We start from the raw sequence: 13,609 nt of genomic DNA, 5'->3' as shown, positions 1-13,609 counted from the left end.
ATCACCATTATAAATGTCAGTCGAGAATATCTCGATACAGCATTATATTAGTGGGATGATGCTATTCAGATTTATACCAAAATTTCATTATTTAATATCTATGTAATGTAAGAGTTTTATACAGAGAGCGCAATCTCTTATCCAAATCAGAAAAAGATTTTTATTCGTAGCCAAAACCAAGAAAGATATATAAATTAGGTGAAATAAATGTTTTTTTTTGTTCTGTTTTACTATTATCCTAAAGATTCTAATAATTTAATTCATGGTGTACATATATTTTAATTTTAGGAAATTAGAAAGAGAAAAAAAAAAGATAATTGGTGGAAAGGGAAAGGTATATAGAAATGGCAACCCATGCATGATTGCCTTGAACATCGCAAACCCTCCCTTAGATTGCATGTCTAGTGGTATGTAATGTAGTGGACCTCTGCAACAATATTATTCAACAAAATATTTATATTTTATATATATTTGCATAATGCATAGACATAATAAGATGAATTATTATCTCAATTAATTTATTGACGAGTTTTATATGATATGCCCACAGTTTTCATCATATACTTGAGGTTTTTTAAAATGATTAAAGTCTATTTCTCAATTAAGACTCCCGCCCCCTTTTAATAATTTTAGTGGTATACGTATATTGAATAAAAAAATATAAAGTAGTATAACCAAAAATGTTTATAATTTGATATTAATATAAATAAGCAATGATTTTAAAAGGTAGTGCAATGTGGATGAAACGGCACATGTCATTGTCACGTGGCTAGTTCCTATCGATTCAATGCATATCTCTCGACCAACTTGACTTATTAATATTCCTCGTACAACTCTCCTCCAATCTAAAAAAGTCATCTTTCTTCGTCTACGTTATGCGCGAGTATTTTATACATTTCATTTTCATTTTCTCTTATATTTTATTTATAAATACTTCTCTATTTGCCAAAATTTCCCCAAAATTATTGTTTTTTAAATCTATAAGACACAGAGTATGTTATTATAGCAATTATTCTTAATTATTTTAAAATACACACATATGGCTCAAACAAATTAATTTCTTCAACAACAAAAAAATCTCTATATATACTGTCAAAAAAAGAAAAATACTTCTGATCATATTGTATTTATATTATTTTGCTAGAAATCAAAATTCTTTTCCTCTAATGTTCTAAGCCTAAGGTAATTAAGCTAGCGTTGTTTTCCTAATAACATCCATTTTATAATACTGTACTTCTGATTTAAAGTTTTACACGGTTTGTGATATCAATTAGGTACTACAACCGTGGGCGGTGGATCCTCATCACCTAATCAGTATAGTTATATATATATAAAATCATATGCTTTAGTTAATGGTTAGAAACTATAGTTGATAAATCAAACTCTAAAGTAGCTAGTGGCATATACAAAGTCTATAAAGTATTTATTATCTTCAGGATAAAGATAGGAATATATATGGGGACATATACTTTTGTCTATTCTGTTTCCAAGCTTCGTGCTGAAGTCTGAGCTAGCAAAGATATATGACCAGACTGAAAAGGGAATTAACAGGAAGAGAAACAAAAATACGCAAAATGCATGCATCTGCTGGTGAAGGTTATATGATTCATTGCACGGACAATTCTTTTTTTATATATATAGTTTCACCTCCCTTGTCATAAAAGATAAGAAAATTTTAAAAATTCTTGCGTCATTTCATTTTCGATATAATTCAACTTTTGCCGGTATTTGTTCTGAATCAGTTAGGTATTTTCATTTTTTTTTTTCCCTTTGGCTATGTATTTAGACAATAAAAAGCAAAAAAAAACTGTTCTTAGTAGATAAAATAAATAAAAGGGAATAACAGAAAAAAAAAGAATAAAGATGAAAATGATGAATTGTTTATGGAGGAGTAGGACCCAAGATTGTAAGCATGGTGGCTTGTGTGTTGTTTACTTGTTACAGACTTACAGTCTCATTTTCAATCTTAATTCAAATTCTGTGTGCTTCTCGTCTTTTTCAACTTTTGAGTACTAATACCATTCTTGGTTTTTTAAAATTTTCTCAAACCCCTTAAACATCAACTTTTTTAAATAGTTGGTTGGTTGGACCAAAGGTAGATGTCAAATTGGTTTCTTCACTTTTTTAATTGGTATAATACATAACAACCAAAAAAAAAAGCTAGGGTAAATCATATTCTTAAGAGAATAAAATCTGACATTTTAGACTAGCTAAAAATTCCATCTGAATTTATTTAAAATTATGCAACTGTTATGTAAATAAATTATTCAGGAATATATAAAAGTATGCATATTACCAACAAAATTATGTATTCTTTTTCATTTTAATTCCGACTAGTTTCCAACAGTAATTATAGATTAGTGAACGTCTCATTGCTGAAGAATAGAAATGTTCTTTGCTACAACATTCAAAGTTGAAAGTTTCATAAAACAAAAAGATAAAAAATTCCGATGTCGGGTATAATTAAAAGTTTTGGTGGTAATTAATATAGTCAAAGAAGACATTTGTTTTGAACGTGTGTTTTTTTTTAGTGTGTGGTGGGGATTGATTCAATGTATTGTTCCAAGTTCCAACCTGTTGACTTTTTTTTTTTGTTTCCTTTTCTGAATTTTACTTTTGATTTTAGACCCTTTCCTCGATCGAACCTTTTACTACAGTGTCTTACTAAAACATAAGTAAGCGTATAACAACAATCTCTCAAAATTGCATCAAATTGATTATGACAATTTCAAAAGGCAAAAAAGATAGTAACTCTTTTAAAACGTGATCGTGATAAAAAACGTTTGATTTCGATTTAAAAACGTTTGTGGTGTTCCCCTCTGTGTAAGAAAAATCATGGGTAAGAAACTATTACACTAAAAAAAAACGTTTGATTTCGATTTCTTTGATAAAGCAAACACGTTACCATAATTATTATTAGTTGATGAAAGATGCTTAACAACAACTCTCAAAAGAAAGAAGCATTTGAAGAAATTGTAACTTTTCTTCTTCACCCATATCACATTTTTGCTGCTGCAGCTGCCAAACGCTTCTTCTTCTTCTTGACACTAGCGGATTTGTACCCGCCTTTACACGGTTTCCCCCACGGACTTGTTGATGTCCTTCCTCGGCTTCCACTACTTTTGCTTTTTCCTTCACCTCCACCGTGCGGGTGATCACACGGGTTCATCGCCACTCCTCTGACGTGGGGCCTTATCCCCAACCACCTACTCTGTCCTGCTTTCCTCAGCTTCTTCGTTCCGTGAGACGGGTTTGACACTGTGCCAATCGTAGCACGGCACCTGGCGTTGATCCACTTGGTGTTCCCTGATGGAAGCTTTATCAAGCATTTCCCTGAAGCAGGCTCCTTTAAGATCTTGGCGTTGGTTCCTGCAGCTCGGACCATCTTGGCGCCTTGCCCTGGGTTCATCTCGATGTTGTGGATGATTGTTCCGATACGCATCATACCTAGTGGCATGGAACTTCCTACCATTGAGTTGATGTCCATGTGGAGCATCTCTTCTTTCATCTGCGCCACCAATGATTTGTTCTGTGCATCAGCAAAACCTGCAAAACACCAACACAGAGATATTGATTTTGACACAAACCTAGATTGAAACTCTGGATCTCCATATACCAATATATTATCATGTAGTTTAAGTAACTTTCAAGCTGTATATACCCAATAGAGCTTAATCTTAATCACGGAAACCACACAGACTCACTAGATAAACCAAAGTCCCATAAAGTAACTACATGCATCAATTTTATGTTCTGAATTAACCATTTTTAATGCACTCATCAACAAGCAAATCTGAGAAAAAGAATATGATACAAAATAGCACCAGAGTTGCAGAGATCCAAGCTTAAGCTCTAATTGGCAGCGATCCTTTGTTCTAATGATCATGAATTCTTCCAACACAACAAGAGTATCTTAACATGGAGTAGTCATAGTTTCAGGTAACTAAATTGTCCAAGAATACTTTTGAAGAAGAGATCTGATACAAGCTCATTCTTTTATCATATAACAAAGAGAAGCAATCATCTAAACCAGAAGTAACTTGTTGCATCCACAAGTTCATAACATTTGGAATCCCCAAATTTTTTTTTAACTTTAAACACTTAAGACAGAAGAGGCTAACAAGAATACTGCCTAAGGCAAAATCACTACAACTGTAAAACTCAATGTGCAACAAGGTTAAATCAAAGCTATTACACTCTTTCCAAAAAACTCATTTATGATCCCAAATTTGAGCATTCTCCGGAATTAAAAAAAAGAGTAAAGCAACCCTAACCTGTAGAGAAACTGCGAAATGCGGGACGAATAAAGCTGTTGAATAAAGAAGACGAAGCAGTAGTAGCTCGAGCTCTGCATAACGCCACAAGCGCCGACATGGAAGTGAGACTGCTCTAAAACAGTGAAAACCAAAAAAAAAGGTAGGGTTTTTATCGCAAAATACTCTATAGCTTCAACGGCCTATCGAATAAACACAAAACTAGGGCTTCTACGCGTGATTTACATAGAGGGTAGGATGACTTACTTTGAGATCGAGGACTAAACAACCTGAGAGATGCGGAATCGAAGAAGAGACGAGAGAGAGAGAGAGAGAGAGGCTCTGAACTGCATCGAAGACGAAGCGTAATAGATTAATCAAACCGGTTCAGGCCACTCGGTTCGAACCATCCATAAAATCGGGAAAGTATTGGATTGGTTTTGAATTTGGTCTAGACTAGACCGTTTTATGAATTGTTTTTTTTTTTTTTATTTTTTTTTATTAAAAGGTATTCAATTTTATAAATAAATGTCCAATAGGATATTTCCGGATTTAGACTTATTACAATTCTCATAAGGCCTTAACCACATACATCAAACCAAACCAAGCAAAACTGTAAATCAAAATTGATCTGGGTTTATTCACGAATCGGAATCAAAACGGTAACTCGTTTACTCTAATTCCCAATTGAAGAACTCAGTTGAAGCCGCCGTCCATAAAATTGCGGATGCTTATCGGAACAGGACTTCCAGTGAACCTGGACGACGCGAGTCAAACAGAGATGGTGATCTAAGATCTGTTGCCATCCCGCCACCGTAGAGCAGCTTTGAGGAGGAAGAAGAGAGCCGAGCTTCTATTGTCGAAGAGATACAAGCTCATATGTGAGAGATAAAAGGCGGTAGAGAGCAGATCTGAACCCTTCGATGGTGGCTTAGCTCCTCCTAGCCATAGACGACCTCCCCCATTGAACAACAGCCCTGAGAAACCTCTAGAATCTCCAGTCTTCAAATCTAACCACCTTCTTCTCTCGATCCTTGTCGTGAATCTCTCTCTTTTACTCCTCGTCGCATCAACGCCGATAAAGCTCTTACCGTTGGTGTGTCGAGGAAGCTTCTCCCTTCTACTGCTCTCTTGATTTTGATCACAAAGCTTCACCTTGTTGATGCAGCAGTTAACGGATGAAGCACCATGAGCCTCGGGGCTTTCTTCGTCGTCGGAATCGACGGAGAACCCCCAACGATGGTGCAAGAGTTTGTGATCAGAAGAAGAAAAAGTCTGGGAGAGAAAATCACCGCGAGTGAGATCCACGCGCCTGCGATTCTCTCTCGATGGTTTTACGATTTTAAATCTTTATTTCTTTATCCCGTTTTATGAATTGTTGTTATGGGATTTCAAGTTCTAGTAAATTATCTCAATTCTGATGTTCTCCTCTTCTCTAATTTCTTAGATCGGCTTTAATTTTGTTGGTGATATTGGGTTTAATTTAACTAAGGTTCATACATGATAAGACCAGCCCCGGCTTTAGGCATGTGCCAGAGGTGCTAGAGCACTGGATAAGACCATACATAGATTAAAAATGTAATTGACTAATCACCATGCAACACCAACATACCCAAGCGAACCAGACCACAATAAATCTCTCGCCTATAAAACCATATTATAACAAAGATCACATTTTTGATTGGTGCTTTAAAAACCCCAAAATTCAGAGGAATGAAGGCAAAAAATAATTCATCTGCGCCAAGGGTAATTTTGTCAATTTAGCTCCTGTATGAATATGTTACATGTATGAGTATGATTGTATATGGCTTAAAAGTAGTATTTCAGTATTAAGAGATCATAAATGTTCTGAAATTTAATGTGTTGAGGTTAAGTTTTGAGGTTCGAGTTTGGTTATATAAGTCCATTAGTTGAGAGGTTGATTAGCCGAAAGTGGATTTCAACTGTATGCAGTATTTCCAACTTCTTAGAATCCTTATGATTCAATCCTTTATTATTAGAACAAGATAATACAAGTTCATAATCTTTGTTTGTCGACAAAATCTTCGTTGTGCAGAATATTTAAAGTTGAAATCCCATTCGGACACCACAACTTCAACATAGTATTATGATTCATGACAAAGAAGATCACATTTTTTTATTGGAGCAGAAAAAAATCCAAAATTCAGAGGAATTATTATTAGATTACCAAAAGAAAGACCAAAAGCTTACTAAAGCCTTAAAATATCTTGACAGCATGTAGTTCTCATACATGTAACCAGCAGAGCTAGTTCAGGTGGTGCTCAAACAGAGACGCCATTTCAAGCTGAAGAAAGAGCAGAGAGAGAAAAATTTCAGGACTTTACCAAAGAGACAATAAATCAAATGACCACTTGCGCAATGGAATGATTAGAAAATTCTATCTTGTTCTAAGAATAAAGGAATGAATTATAATGATACTTACCGCTGTCAAAGCAGTTTCAGCTCCCTTATTGCCGGCTTTGCCACCAGATCGATTCAAAGCCTAGTTGACCACAGTAGCAACAAGTTCAGTGTTTATCCATACGATTAATAAACTATTTATCATCAACCCTTGCATAACAGAACTTAACCTGATCCATGTCCTCGCAAGTCAGTACACCAAATATGCATGGAACCCCTGCAAATTAGGAATTTGTAAGCTTTAATTACTAATAGAGTGAATAGTGCGTGAACAACCAGAACAAAATTTGATGAACTAGTTCATGATGCTGGAATTAAATCATCCAAAAATCCCAAGAAAGGCAAAAAATGAACTACCAGCGCTTTGAGGTTCGGAAGTATTACAAAAGCAATCTTTCACTGTTTTCAAAACAATGCTACATAAATATGGTCTAAAATGCATATACCGCAAATGATTATCAAGATAAACCTGAATTTATGCCAGCAGAAAGTACTCCGGATGCAGCAGAGTTGGCAACAGCATCATAATGTGTGGTATCTCCTCTTATCTAAACCACAACAAAGACACGAGTAGATCAAAAACCAACTTTAATAAGCATGTGTGAGAAACTATCTATATTGAAGAAGTCATATGAGGAAATAGAATTGAATAGTCTGAGAGTTGTTGTTGTATAGCAAGAATCATACCACAGCGCCAATGCATAAAACGGCATGAAATTTTCCTGATTTCCCAAGGTTCTGTGCAACAACTCCAATCTCAAAGCTGCCAGGAACCCAAATAACCTGAATAAAAAAGACTCTTCGTTAGCTTTGTGAAAGCTCAGATCTTTGTTTACTCTGATCTGCAACAAGCAAAAGACTTTTTACTTCGATGTCTTCTTCTCTGACTGAATACTTCTTGAAAGTCTCAATCGCTCCTTCCAAAAGCAACTTAGTCACAACTTCATTGAAACGAGCTACAACCTTGAATACAAAATTTGAATTGACAAAAAAAAAAGTCAACACAAGGCTCAAATTTTAAATTTTCACTCTAAATCACCAAATCAGAGCCAATTCACCAAATCTAAGCAGTACACCAAGTAAAAAAAAGGCGATTCTGAGAACTCACGATGGCAAATCTAAGACCTTCGCCTCTGATAAGAGACCCAGTAACATGTCGAACAGCAGCTGTCTGTATGAATGAAGAGCGTAGTTCCTTCTCTACAGCGAGCGGTGACGCAAACCCTAACACCAAATTCTAACATTTCATTCACGAACTTGAGATATTATAAGAGAAGTCAAAGTAAGCTTACCGGATGCTGATGAGGAGAATGAGAGGTTATTGGATTTGTTTGCAGAACCGCCACCGTGAATATAACAGGCGGAGGAAGATTGACGCGAACTGAGCTGACGGTGTGCCGTCGGTATTAGGCGGAGACACGGCGGCGAAGCTAAGGACTTCATCTCTCGTTCGTCGGTTTGTTTTTGAGATGGTTCGTTTTTTTCGTTAAGAGTGAGACTATGTGTGGGTTAACCTGAAGCTTCTCTTATCGGTTCCAAATGTCCGGTTAATATTTAAATTAAATCCGGTTTATTGGTTTAGAGATTTCCGGTTCGATGATAAAAAGATAAACTAAACTCTAAATTCCAATTTCTCGCCGGCCGGGAAATTTCAGACAAAAGTCGGAAGATTTTAACGATTTGTCTGTCGCAATAAAGAGCAAAACTTTCGTCTAATCTAATCCTGAATCAATAGGATATGAACGGGTACGTTTTTGAAGCTTACCAATCTCACTTCAAATTTTTTTGTTTTTGATCGGATTGATGGAGATGAGCTTACTCTTTTAAAGAAAATTTCAGGTTAATGGCGTCTTCAAGTGTGTTCCTTCATCGCCCAGTGGACTCGCGTCTCGCATTTGCTTCTAGAACGAATCACAATGCAGGAAAATGCGGTAACGGCCGTGTTAGTTTCATGGGAATTGGGACACGTCGTCTTCCGGTGGTTTTATCGATGACGGCGTCGGCAGATTCCGGTGACGAGGTCGTCAAGTCTGTTTTGCCTGGAAATGGCATATCCATCATGGTAATCTGATTAAGATTACTACCTACCATTTCAGTTTAAGATGTAGGAATGTCAAAAATATAGTCTTTTCTTCGATTACTAGAAATAGGGAATTGTTTGGGAGTTAAGCCATTCGTTATCTATGATACAACAGGTGAATGGATGCAGTGGCAAAATGGGGAAAGCTGTGATCAAAGCAGCAGACTCTGCTGGAGTAAATGTTGTTCCCATATCGTTTGGTTCTGCTGGTGAGGATGGTCAGACAGTTGAGGTATGTGGAAAGGAGATTACTGTGCATGGTCCTGCTGAAAGAGAAAAAGTTCTCTCTTCCGTGTTTGAGAAGCACCCGGAGCTAATTGTTGTTGACTACACAATTCCTTCTGCAGTAAATGGTATACTCCAGAATCTCTCATTTCTACCATCAAGAGACAATTGTATTCTTGATTTGTTGATATTAGTATTGAATTCTGGTTGGGGGGGGGGGGAACCATCCTTGTGATCCTTGATTGAGTTAGTTTAGAATTTGTGTAAGTGCAAAATCATCTGCTAGAAGTTTTGCTTTTCCTGTTGTGAGTTGATTTTCAAATTTGGAATTTTTGCAATGTGTAGATAATGCGGAGCTGTATAGCAAAGTTGGTGTTCCTTTCGTCATGGGAACAACTGGTGGAGATAGGGACAAATTGTATGAAACTGTTGAGAAAGCAAAGATTTATGCAGTGATTTCCCCACAGATGGGTAAACAGGTATGTCTACTTGGATGTTTCTGGAAGAAATGATTACTTATACATGTAAACTAAGACCTTTAGCTCATATTTGTCTGCTTTGTTGGTCTAAAGGTTGTAGCATTTCTTGCGGCCATGGAGATCATGGCCGAGCAGTTTCCGGGAGCCTTTTCTGGTTATTCACTGGATGTACTTTTCTTACTTCTTTTATAAATTCAAATTCATTTTTCATCCGTTAGTTTTGTATTACTTCTTGCTACGTCTAATCAACTGCCAATCTATGTAGGTCATGGAATCTCATCAAGCTAGCAAATTGGATGCATCTGGAACAGCAAAAGCTGTTATTTCTTGCTTCCAGGATTTGGGTGTGTCTTACGACATGGATCAGGTGCATTGGTCGTCCTTTGTTGTTTACATCTCTCGGCAATGACTTATTTTATCTTCAGGATATGAATTTTCTGTGTATACAACTTTATTTGGTAGATACAATTGATTCGGGATCCAAAACAACAAGTGGAGATGGTGGGTGTTCCCGAAGAGCATATCTCTGGCCACGCTTTCCATCTTTATCACTTGACATCACCCGATGAAAGGTAATGCAATACTAAGATATTGTTTATTCTTTTCTTTACATTCTATTGTAAAAGTGTGTCTGTTCCATAACCAGCTCCCATTTCTCTGTCTTTCGTTGCAGTGTCTCCTTTGAGTTCCAGCACAATGTCTGCGGCAGATCAATATATGCTGAGGGTACTGTTGATGCCGTGCTCTTCCTCGCCAAAAAGGTTCTAAAGCTTACTCCTATTGCTCACCATGATTCTGCGAGACTGAATCTCAGCTTTCTCTGAGTCTCACCTCATCTCTAATCTCTATAATGCTAACTGTTGATTCAACACTTATGTGGAATGTGCAGATTCGATTGAAAGCAGATCAGAGAATTTACAACATGATCGATGTTTTGAGAGAGGGAAACATGCGTTAAGCTTCCGAGTTTTGTTAGTGCATTGACCAAATGGTGGTTCTAGAAGAGCTAAAATTAGATTTACCAAATCAACAGCTGTGAAAATTAGATGTTTGGTTGGTTCCCACTTCTTCAGCCTTTAGCACACACAGGCTTTTGAAACTCCTTGGTATATTACATGAACTTGTCATTGTATTGTTCATGTTCAGACCTCTTTACCTTAAATGTTATTCTCCTTTCTTAATCATTGAAGTGAAAATCTTACAGATAAAAATTCTCCAAATGTTATGAACAACGATCTTGTATGATCATCATCACCAAAAAGTTGTAAATTTTGTGTTTTTTTTTTTTTTTTTACTATTTTGAATATTTATGGTAAAAAAAGAAGCGATAAAATTTTTCGTATTCTCTCACTTCCCACTCGTTAGGGCTTCTCTCATACACGCGCCTTTCGTATTCTCTCGAATAGCTAAACTCCTTGAGAGAGAGAAAGCGATAAAATTTTTCTGTTTCCCATTTGATTTTGATTGCAAAGTCGTAATCTTTCTTCGCCAGCAATCTTCTGGGTATTTCCAGAATGAGGTATCTTCTTCTCAGGAGGAACAAGTTCGTAACTTTGATCAAAAGAGAGTGTTTCATCTTTCCGATTATATCATCCCCTGAAACTAAAACCCAGATAAACCCAGATCCTAATATCCCTCAATTTCAAAACCCTTGTTCGATTTCCAGGATTGCTCACTATGCAACTCAATCTTCAAAGTTCCCGGAGTACGAGATGCCTACAGTCACATGGGGAGTTATACAAGGGAAGAAAGAGAAGCTCGTGAATCGTGTCAAAATCTGCGATTATCTCAAGGGTTTGGGGATAATCACCGATGAATTGGAGAGTATTGAGCTACCTTCCACCATTGAAGTTATGTGTGAGCGTGTTGAGTTCTTACAGAAGCTAGGGTTGACCATAGACGATATAAATGAGTATCCTTTGATGTTAGGCTGCAGTGTGCGTAAGAATTTGATTCCTGTCTTGGCTTACTTAGAGAAAATTGGAATCCCGAGATCGAAATTGGGAGAATTTGTTAAGAACTATCCTCAGGTTCTCCATGCAAGTGTGGTTGTTGAGCTTGCTCCTGTGGTTAAGTTTCTTAGAGGTCTCGATGTTGAGAAGCAAGATTTGGGGTATGTTCTGATGAAGTACCCTGAGCTTTTAGGGTTTAAACTCGAAGGCACTATGAGCACATCCGTTGCGTATTTGGTAAGCATTGGTGTGAGTCCTAGGGACATTGGTCCAATGGTGACTCAGTATCCTTATCTTTTGGGAATGAGAGTTGGAACCATGATCAAACCTCTTGTAGATTATCTAATTTCCATTGGTTTGCCGAAGAAAATTGTGGCTAGGATGTTAGAGAAACGTGCATATATAGTCGGATACAATCTTGAGGAGACTGTTAAACCAAATGTAGATTGTTTGATTAGTTTTGGAATCAAGAAAGAACTACTACCTTTGGTTATAGCTCAATATCCTCAAATTCTTGGGTTACCGGTAAAAGCCAAGATGTCTACACAACAGTACTTTTTCAGCTTGAAGCTCAAGATTGATCCTGAAGGCTTTGCTCGTGTGGTAGAGAAAATGCCACAGATTGTAAGCCTGAAGCAGAATGTGATAATGAAACCCGTTGAGTTTCTCTTGGGCAGGGCGTTTCCAGTTGAGGACATCGCGAAAATGGTTGTGAGATGTCCTCAGATCCTCTGTTCCCGAGTTGAACTCATGAAGAATAGCTACTACTTTTACAAGACTGAGATGGGGAGACCGATGAAAGAACTCGTGGAGTACCCTGAGTATTTTACTTATAGCTTGGAGTCAAGAATCAAACCGAGGTACCAGAAGCTACAGAGCAAAGGAATTAGGAGTTCATTGAACTGGTTCCTCAATTGCAGTGACCAAAGATTTGAGGAACGGTTACAAGGTAACTATATCGATCCAGATACTGAAGGTCCAACATTCGACATGGGTGGGAAATTAGATATGCCTGGTGGCGAGATTGTGTCTGATGAGGAAGAAGATGAGAGTGATGATGAGGAAGAAGATGAGAGTGATGATGATGAAGTTCTCTACAAACGCACTGTTACATTGTAGAATAATCTAAAGTTTTTTTAACTTTATCGAACTTTTGCATTTAGCTACACTTGTTTGAAGCATTGTGTTCATTTTGTTCTCTGTTCACTTGATTTTGTCGCACAATTTTAGATGTTGAAGGTTTCTCTTATACAAACCCAAAACAATGAAAAACAATCTATTCATCTAAAGACTAATGTATATCTACTCAGCAGCCTCTTAGTCTAATCAAATCATGAATTTGGTTGATTAAACTAAGTTATGTTTTTTGGTGTTATCTTAAGGAACAACTCTTGAGTTCTGACCCGTCAAGTCAACTACGGGGATATGGTCAAATATGGATTAGGTCAACTAGAACTTTGGAGAGTTGGAATTAACTTTATTTCGAGTTTGGTCCATACAAGTTTTCATTTTCTCGTTTATGACTTTACAAATATACATTTCAACAACAAACCCCAACTACAAACTTTTACGTATACATCAAAAGACCACAAAAATAACGATATCTACATGATTCGTTGTATGTAAAATCAAACATGTACAAGACGAAAGAAAATACAAATTTCCTTTTTTTTTTTTTGCTACGGAATATTCTTGACTTGATAAAGTTATTGACCTGAGATGCAAGAAAACAATCTATGGCTCTTGAACCTCACAAGCTGACCTTCCCGCGGCGGAGAAAAACCATTCTCCGGAGCTACGCCACCGTTTCTTTTTGTTTCCCGGCTTGATAACGATGAGAAATCTCCAATGGACCAGCGACGGCGGTGGTGACCGTCGACGTTTATTTCAATATCAGAGACGAATTCGTAAGACTCACGAGTCGTGGCGGAAGAGGAGAGACGTTCGTAACGACGACGAGTTAGGTTCTTCTTCATAGCCTTATAGGCCATTGGTATTAAACCATCCATTGATGATTCACTCTTGTTCTTGTTTTCTCTCTTTAATGTTCTTCTGAGATGAAGCTAGCAAAAAAAGTTTTTATGTTTATATTGACTTGGGTTTGGTGCTTAGTTACCTTCCAATATTCTTCTTTTATATGTACTTTCTTTATACAAGAAATCTCATCTTTTTATATATAGTATAGTATTGTTTCTTCTC

The 13,609-nt window shown here is 36.8% G+C and overlaps 5 protein-coding genes across 8 annotated transcripts; 2 read left to right on the top strand and 3 right to left on the bottom strand.

The window, feature by feature from the left end:
- Positions 1-2,850: 2,850 nt before the first annotated feature.
- LOC109132726 (large ribosomal subunit protein uL2my, C-terminal part) lies at positions 2,851-4,728 on the bottom strand. Of its 2 annotated transcripts, none has more exons than XM_019245074.2 (3): positions 4,521-4,728; positions 4,275-4,389; positions 2,851-3,546 (listed from the first exon to the last, which is right to left on the bottom strand). In XM_019245074.2, the coding sequence occupies exons 2-3, from the start codon at positions 4,372-4,374 to the stop codon at positions 2,999-3,001; spliced, it is 648 nt and encodes a 215-aa protein (XP_019100619.2). In that variant the 5' UTR covers positions 4,375-4,389; positions 4,521-4,728; the 3' UTR covers positions 2,851-2,998. The 2 variants fall into 2 exon arrangements, with proteins under 2 accessions (XP_019100619.2, XP_019100620.2); XM_019245075.2 differs by having other exon boundaries at positions 4,275-4,384; positions 4,521-4,660.
- A 1,503-nt stretch (positions 4,729-6,231) lies between these two features.
- LOC104782946 (6,7-dimethyl-8-ribityllumazine synthase, chloroplastic-like) lies at positions 6,232-8,197 on the bottom strand. Of its 3 annotated transcripts, XR_015597703.1 has the most exons (9): positions 7,967-8,185; positions 7,783-7,898; positions 7,542-7,637; positions 7,362-7,457; positions 7,144-7,222; positions 6,845-6,891; positions 6,697-6,756; positions 6,467-6,558; positions 6,232-6,435 (listed from the first exon to the last, which is right to left on the bottom strand). XR_015597703.1 is itself a non-coding variant. In XM_010508009.3 (8 exons), the coding sequence occupies exons 1-8, from the start codon at positions 8,115-8,117 to the stop codon at positions 6,520-6,522; spliced, it is 684 nt and encodes a 227-aa protein (XP_010506311.1). In that variant the 5' UTR covers positions 8,118-8,197; the 3' UTR covers positions 6,232-6,519. The 3 variants fall into 3 exon arrangements, 2 of the variants coding, with proteins under 2 accessions (XP_010506311.1, XP_010506312.1); XM_010508009.3 differs by having other exon boundaries at positions 6,232-6,558; positions 7,967-8,197; XM_010508010.3 differs by having other exon boundaries at positions 6,232-6,558; positions 7,783-7,874.
- Positions 8,198-8,296: 99 nt separating this feature from the next.
- LOC104782944 (4-hydroxy-tetrahydrodipicolinate reductase 1, chloroplastic) lies at positions 8,297-10,669 on the top strand. Its single transcript, XM_010508008.3, has 9 exons — positions 8,297-8,420; positions 8,514-8,736; positions 8,870-9,107; positions 9,325-9,458; positions 9,552-9,626; positions 9,724-9,825; positions 9,921-10,030; positions 10,132-10,219; positions 10,348-10,669. The coding sequence occupies exons 1-9, from the start codon at positions 8,413-8,415 to the stop codon at positions 10,414-10,416; spliced, it is 1,047 nt and encodes a 348-aa protein (XP_010506310.1). The 5' UTR covers positions 8,297-8,412; the 3' UTR covers positions 10,417-10,669.
- A 134-nt stretch (positions 10,670-10,803) lies between these two features.
- Positions 10,804-12,699, top strand: LOC104782943 (transcription termination factor MTERF4, chloroplastic-like). Its single transcript, XM_010508007.3, has one exon. It carries the CDS (start codon positions 10,973-10,975, stop codon positions 12,527-12,529), a length of 1,557 nt encoding a protein of 518 aa, XP_010506309.2. The 5' UTR covers positions 10,804-10,972; the 3' UTR covers positions 12,530-12,699.
- A 167-nt stretch (positions 12,700-12,866) lies between these two features.
- Positions 12,867-13,609, bottom strand: LOC104782942 (uncharacterized). The gene has a single exon (XM_010508006.3). The coding sequence runs from the start codon at positions 13,417-13,419 to the stop codon at positions 13,117-13,119; it is 303 nt and encodes a 100-aa protein (XP_010506308.2). The 5' UTR covers positions 13,420-13,609; the 3' UTR covers positions 12,867-13,116.

The sequence above is a fragment of the Camelina sativa genome, chromosome 4, assembly GCF_030686135.1.
Source record: "Camelina sativa cultivar CO46 ecotype springtype chromosome 4, ASM3068613v1".
Taxonomy (NCBI): Eukaryota; Viridiplantae; Streptophyta; class Magnoliopsida; order Brassicales; family Brassicaceae; genus Camelina; species Camelina sativa.
The sequence above is the reverse complement of the archived record's forward strand: the minus strand, read 5'-3'. Positions and strand labels throughout refer to the sequence as shown.